General features: G+C 37.5%; 1 protein-coding gene across 1 annotated transcript; it reads left to right on the forward strand.

The window, feature by feature from the left end:
- The first annotated feature begins 857 nt into the window (after positions 1 to 857).
- LOC122070241 lies at positions 858 to 6,218 on the forward strand. Its single transcript, XM_042634367.1, has 7 exons — positions 858 to 1,040; positions 1,178 to 1,427; positions 3,346 to 3,513; positions 3,588 to 3,849; positions 3,939 to 4,105; positions 4,211 to 4,360; positions 5,676 to 6,218. The coding sequence occupies exons 2-7, from the start codon at positions 1,383 to 1,385 to the stop codon at positions 6,021 to 6,023; spliced, it is 1,140 nt and encodes a 379-aa protein (XP_042490301.1). The 5' UTR covers positions 858 to 1,040; positions 1,178 to 1,382; the 3' UTR covers positions 6,024 to 6,218.
- The last annotated feature ends 1,047 nt before the right edge of the window (positions 6,219 to 7,265 follow it).

Below are 7,265 nucleotides of genomic sequence, written 5' to 3' on the forward strand. Positions count from 1 at the left end.
TTCAACCCCACTGGGATGGGTGTTGCACGGTTAAACAACATATGTATTGTTGGTTATCTCTTCTATCTTCTTCCTTTGCCTTTGGTAAGCCTTTTAAATTTTAATTTATCTACTTCTTTCTCCCATCCTCCAGTAAATTAGCCACTTCTACGGTTTTTCTTGTGAAAATTTAGAGGCAGTTAAAGCTTTAGATAGCATCTTGATACACTCAGAATTCTCATCTCAGGTAAGAAATGACGCAGATCTCTCAATTTCAATCTCAAATTTATCTATGGCTCAGACATTTCCCAAGGGTAAAGTGATGGAATGAGTGAAACTTGGAGACAAACTTTGCACTATTTCTTTGAGTTCAAATTGCACATCTGGATGTGCGCTTCAAACTAGATTTATCAATCTAAGAAGGAAACCGTGGGGTGTTTGCTGGTAACGAGAAGTGGCTAATGTAGAATGGTATTATGGGTATCAAATATAGGACAAACTTAACGATATAAACTTACCAGAGTGGGTCTACTTGTAAGATCTAACATATTACATGGGAGGGGTTGTAATTTTTGAAAACATAAGGGGTACTTTGTAATAAAAACAAAGTAGGGGAGGGATGTAATTTGATTATTATATTATTTTATAAAAAATAAATCAATTTTTTGATCTGAGAGATTTACCCATATATATATTTTTTTAAAATTAAATATTTTTGGATCATCCTACTTTTATACTCTACTAGTGGATCGGTATCAAATCCGTCAGGATTGGGGATCGATCTCGGCCGATACCGATCCAATCCAATCCAAGCGATCCTGACCGATCCAAAACCCCGCAATCATAAGGACGTCAAACTCGTCAACATTTCACTAAGCCAATACTCCCTTCGCATCCACAAATCCTTAATAGAGAAGGAAACGATGAAATTTAGGGGTAACAGGGTGACAGCGACGATGGTGGGATCACGTAGAGGCGGTAATATAAGGATTATGATCGGTACCATTATTGGAGGCATCGCCGGCTTCTATGTAATGCACAGCGTTGAAACTAGCTACAAGGTTGTTCCAGTTCCAATGTCAATTCCAATTCCCAATTCCAGTTCTGTTTCCGCTCTCTCCATCTTCTTCTTAGCGTTTCGATTACTGAATGAATTGTATTCTGATATAATTAGTTATTTCTCTGATAATATGTACAGGAGAAGATGAGACAGAGGTTGATTGAGTATCAAAACCAATTGGAGCAGAAAGAGAAGCTGGAGGAGTTGGAAGATCACTCATAGCCCAGAAGAGTCGTCGTCGCTTTCTTTTTTTTTCTTCTAATTTTTTTTTTTGGTTCCATTTTGATTTTCTTTTCCTTTAGGTAGAATTGGGGAGGGTTGATAGGTTTTTGGATTGTTAAGGATGATGCTGCGTTTTGGAGACCCGGCGAAACTAAAAACTAAGAGGGTAAGCATCTGATTCCAGTATTGCGTTAAAGTTGAATCGTTTGTTGGTATTTTCTTTGTATTGAAACTAGTGTTCAAGTCTAGGTTATAAATCAGTGAATTTGGTAGATGAATGGTTGCACTTTTTAGAGTCTGGGTTGGCTCGCTTTGTGCTTCATTTTAGATAGAGGTGTGGAACCATGTTTCATATGAATACTTCACTTTTTATGAAAATGAATTTAGCTGTGAGCTTAGTTTCCTTTGGCAAACGTAACTTCAAAACCTCAAATGCTACCTTTTCGGTTGCTGATATTATCAGAACAGGATACTTTGTGTGTTGGGTGTTCCTTCTCTTAATTTCTCTACCCCTTCTATCTCAGGAATTTATGAGCTGAAAAGTAGGAGATTAGAAGAAGAAAAGGGGAAGAAAAATGGTTAAGTATCAGGGTAGATCATTGATAATTGATGTCGTGCTGAATTCTAAAACACATGAGAAAGAGAAAGGTTTCCCATCAATAATTAAAGGTTTCCCACCAACAATTGTCACTTATCTCATTAACAATAATATCTGCCTAGTGAAAAGGGGACCATATAAAAACCATAACAAATTGTAAATAAATGACATAATTGCACTAGTAGCTCATTCAATTACTAAATAACTTTTAAAGCAGTTTCCAAGCCTTTTTAACTTCCCTAAGAAGCACAACTGCCAACACTGCGTGGTATATGAACTACTTTAATTTTTGAAGGGAGATTGATGCATGTGCAATCCCGCTTGAAGGGCACCACAATAATCACTAAAATCTGGGAGTTTCAGATGCTATATTTTAGGAAAGATGGGCCCGTTTTTTCTCTTGGTATATGTGCCCAGTAAGGTCATACTATCAGTTCCTTTTTAGTGGCTTTTAGATGTTCCAAGGATTTGGGATCAGTAGTTATCTTCTAGTGGTTGAGGTTTTTGTGTAGGTGACATCACTGCAAAGAATCTTGAGATTTTGATCAGATAAAGTTTCCATTTGCTAAAAACATGTTGAATATGCAAAAAGGGTGAGGAATGTACAACAATCTCCACATCGCGTGATTGCAAAAACAACTGGGAGCTATAACTTGTATCTACTCTTGATGAACTGGGTGGAATGTGTGGAACTTACTTGGATTCTCCTAACAACTTGGTTTTTGTCTTGTTTGGGTTTTTGGTGGCATCCTATGGAGAGTGATAACATTTCTATTTCTTGGGTGGTTTTTTAAGGAAATCAACAAATTTTAGGGAAACCAATGGCTCTGCCTAGGATAGTTATGGACATTTGGTCCTATCTATTCCACTGGGTATCTGCAGCTAATGAGTTTGCAGGTATTGGTAAAGCATCTTTTGGACCAGATTGGAGTTGTGTTCTTATTGTATATTGCTATTCCCTTTCCTTTAAGAGAGGAAACTTAGTACTTTTGTGTACAAATCATGTATGATAATTTATTTTTCTGCCCTTGCTGATTAAAAATAGTAGTTATAAAAAGATGTCTCCTGAAAATGTAATGGATTGGTCGAAGAGTCGATGAATATTTCTGAAACATGAGTGGCTTGTCAAGATTGTCATAGTAGAACTTGTCATGCCATGAGAGTATCCATCTCATAAATATATTGCCCACTTCACTGGCCAAACATGGGTTCTCTTTTGTGGAACATCTTTGAAGTAAAACATTTTCTTTTAAACTAATAGTTCTATGCTAGAAAGAGGTTTCCTCTAAACCATATGTCAAATTACCCTCCTTCTTTTCTCTGTTATTCTGTCATGGGATGATTTGAGTAATTCTGCCGTTTTTAACTTTTAATTGAGTGGTAGTAGCAATGTTGTGTGTTATTCCTCTTACCCTGGGACCTCTAAGGGAATAGGGAAGTTCATTTTAGTCTCACCGCTTTGGTAATGAAATATCAACTTTGACAGGTGGTGTTTGAAGAAATTTTCATTGCACTTGATTCTGGCACATTAGAGCAGCTGAAAGAGTTGAGTTCCAGGCGCAGAGCTGTTGAAGAATCAATTAATGAGAGCAGCTTCATGACAGAGGTTATTGCGAGGGAAATGGCAGGAGGATTGACTTCTCGTTATGAGCAGGTAGTCCTGTTTTATTGATATTGAGCCATGTTTAGCATGTGGCTAGTTGCACTTACATTTGCAAAATGTATCAGGACCTGCAAAAACTGGAGCAGTATTTGCCACTTTTAGAAAATTTGATGATTCATGTTCAGTCACTTAGCAACAATCAAATAATTGTTCGTTGGACTTCAGGCCTTAAGATAAGATGGACTAGTGCTCTTAGTGCTTCTTCAATTTTCAACCTTAGGGGCGCAAAGTTCTATAATATTGATAGTTTGCACTTAGAGCTTGGGATGAACCTTTTCCTTTATGGTGCAATTTTGCGAGAAAGGGCTTTGGAAGTTCTAACAGAAGGTACTTGAGCATAATTCCTCATTGACTTTATTTTTTTATGTTTCTCTTTTCCTATACTATATGATAGTTTTGGTTCTTCCAATGTCCAGATCTGGTGCAGTCTGCTACTCTGTACAGGAAAGCTGCCGGAGTTTATCACTATCTGGTTAATGAAGTACTTCAATCTTTACAACCTCCATTCACTCAGGAAAGACCGCCAGAATGTACCTCATCTGTGTGTTCCATTATGAGCTTAATTTGCCTTGCTGAAGCACAGGTTGGTATTTTTCTTCTCTTATGGTTGTATGAATGGATTTTCATTGTGAAATTGTTGATTCCTGAAGACTGCACCTTGTGTTCTTTTCTTGTTGCTACGCGTTAGGCTGTGACTACCAGAAAAGCTGAAGAAAAGGGTACTACTCACAGTCTTTTAGCTAAGTTACACTATGGCATTGCAGAGTTGTTTGATGAGGCTGGCAGTATTCTACATTCAGTGAAGAAAGACTGCAAAGATATTTCGGCACGCTTTGTGGTATGTATCTTTTCTATACAATTGCAAACAAGGATTTCCTTTGTCCTCATTCAACTTTTCTTTTTCATAATAGTTGTCAGTATTTTGCTTTTGCTTATCCTTTATTGATAGATTCTATGCTATAAGGATATCCATTTATCATGTCTATGTTTTCTTGTCTTTAAGTCATTACCATTTTGTTTTCAGAAATTTCTGTGAGCTTCAACTTATTTGAACAAATTTTTCTTAATTAGCTGGGAAACAGGAGTGATGATTGTATACTTGGTTAATATTTCATAATGATGATGAATGATTGTTGTCAATCTTCTTGTAAAATATGTAGGTCTTTGTAATGTATTCCTTCTTTTTCAGTTAGTAATTTTATGTGTTAATGTATCAGTCGCTTGATAATTGTTTCTAATGATTCTATCGTGGTCTATCAGAAAGAATTATGGTTTTATTTGTACACATATGTACATGTCAAAAAGCAATTGCATGATAATAGAAAAGGAAAGAAAAACTTATTGTCCTTGAGTAGCCCCTCTCTCTCTGAATTACAAATGCATACTATGGTAATTGCTGTACTTTACCAGCTTGTGTAAATTACAAATGCATACTATTCCAATGGATTTAATCAATGGTGGTAATTTAAGATGAGGGGAAAAAATGGACTTGTGTTAAAAAAAAAAACCTTGGCCAGCAAGATTCGTATTCCTCTTGATTTGTTTTGCCTGGGGGAGCGTGAAACCTTAGGTGTAAAACCTGAATATTGGCGAGACTTTGGTTAAAAATGAATCCTCAAATGGGAGCTACAAATCTGAGCCCCTCATGAAACCGATGAATTTCCACTGTGAATGGAAACTCTAGAGACGCAGAAAATTCATTTAGTAATCATTTTCTATTAGCAGTGGAATTAAAAAAAGGAAAACGTAAAATTAGACCATTGACTATAAGTGCTCATATACTTTTAATGCCTCGGGGGTTAATACATCCACCATATTTTTGTGCTTGATTTAGTAGTGGTGCATGCTTGATTAAGATTTCAAACCATGGTGAAAAGTTCAGGGCTATTTATTTATGAAATTGGTGGGTTTTTTTGTCCCTGCTACATCATTGCCCTCCCTCTTGACCTCGTGTGTTGGAGGATACTCTTGATGATCACTTACAACTATATTAGTTACAACATTCATGTTTAAGTTGCTTCATTGAATACAAGCAGCAATAGGATGCCTATCTTTTCTTTTGGCCTCTTCATTTGGCATATTTTTTTTTTTTTTTTTTGGGTTTTGTTTTGGAGTTCTTAGATACTTGTGGATGGTGCATGTGGCTTGTTCAGGGCTTCATATCATCTTGCAGAGCACTACATGAGTTAAGAAGCCAGAAACATCTTGCGGAAGATTTGAAGGGTGCTGGCCAACTTGGGGTTGCAATTGGAGTTCTCCGCTATGGTTTAGCAAATGCAAAGGCCAAAATGCCAGGGGAAGAGTCATGGTGCTTGGTTTTCAGGCAGGAGATGGATGCTGTTTGTGAGATGCTCAGGAAGTTTGAGCATGAGAATGAATTTGTATGGCGCAACAAGATTACCACAGGTGATGAGTTGCCGTTACTGCAAGGTACGAGAATCGTGAGTCTCATCCCATATAGTACCCAGAGATGGGAGAGGGAACTAGCTTTCAGGATATAGAAATATATGATCCAGCTTCTAAGCTGGGTATACATCTTCCATTAGGGGGAAGCAAAAGATAAATGTCTCTTTGGCTTTCGCTTATCGAAGCTGTAGAGAAAAGGTGTTAGGGTGTGATGTAGAGTGAATTTGGATCTTCCTGTAAACGTTATGAGCCTTTGCTTTCGTTAAAAATGACCGAAGGTTTTAATTGTTTGTTTTTGTTGCATGATTATTATAGCAATTTGAAGCCCACTCCTATTTTTACCTCCTCATCGTATTACTTGAAGGTTAACACTCAAGGCATGCTTTCGACATGGGAATGTGCTTTGATGTTGCTGGCATGTGCCATGATCTCATACTAGAGATACAAACCCATCAGATCAAGTTTTTGAAGCCATTAAATCCTTTATTCATGGAAAGGTAACATTGCGGCATTGCCACTTTAGATCTGCCGTGGGACCGTGTCTTGTTGATTGGATGATGCAGGATCAAGGAAGGCTTGTAGTCCATGTGCTTACTACTAGCACTGTGGCTAGACTTTGAATAAATTGTTCTTTCAGAGAAAAGTTCTTTTTCGTAAATCTCGAACGAAGAATACTGAATTCAACTCAGCATCCTAAGCTTTACATGTCTTTCTTTTATGACTTATATAGTTTTTACCTTTTGCTCTTTTAGCATTTTCAATTTGAAATAAATCACTTCTCCATGTTAAGGGTATTTAAATGTCTCCATTGCTTATGTACAAGCCATTTAAACGAGTTTGTTGCAACTTATCATGAATAGGGACAACGCCTGATGCTTGCTCTAATATATCAAAGAATGTTACCTTGTTGGGGGCAGAAAACGCCCAGACACAGCAGGGTGTGTAGAGATTGTACTGCCCCTGCAACCATGCACTGAAGATGTTTCTGTTGCTGGCATGTGCCTACATCAGTAGGGAAAAATTCTTTTTTCCTTATTTATTATAAGGGGAGAGAACGATACCTTCTGATGCAGGTATACGTTAATGTGAACGTTAATGTAAGCGGCCAATGGAAGAGTGTGTACGAACATTATCACGGGGCAGTACTGCCATTATTTATTGGGCAGTTCTCTACACCTCTTTGTATGCTAGTGTAGACTGATCTGAACGATATTAGAAGCATGGTTTGCTTGGCCAATTTAGCGGGATCTTATTGATTAGGCAATTTACGATGCCTAATCACCAATATCCATCACTTGGAGGCATGGTTTGTAATCTGGGGATCACATCGGTCAAGT

This window comes from Macadamia integrifolia, unplaced genomic scaffold (genome assembly GCF_013358625.1).
Source record: "Macadamia integrifolia cultivar HAES 741 unplaced genomic scaffold, SCU_Mint_v3 scaffold860, whole genome shotgun sequence".
Lineage (NCBI taxonomy): Eukaryota > Viridiplantae > Streptophyta > Magnoliopsida > Proteales > Proteaceae > Macadamia > Macadamia integrifolia.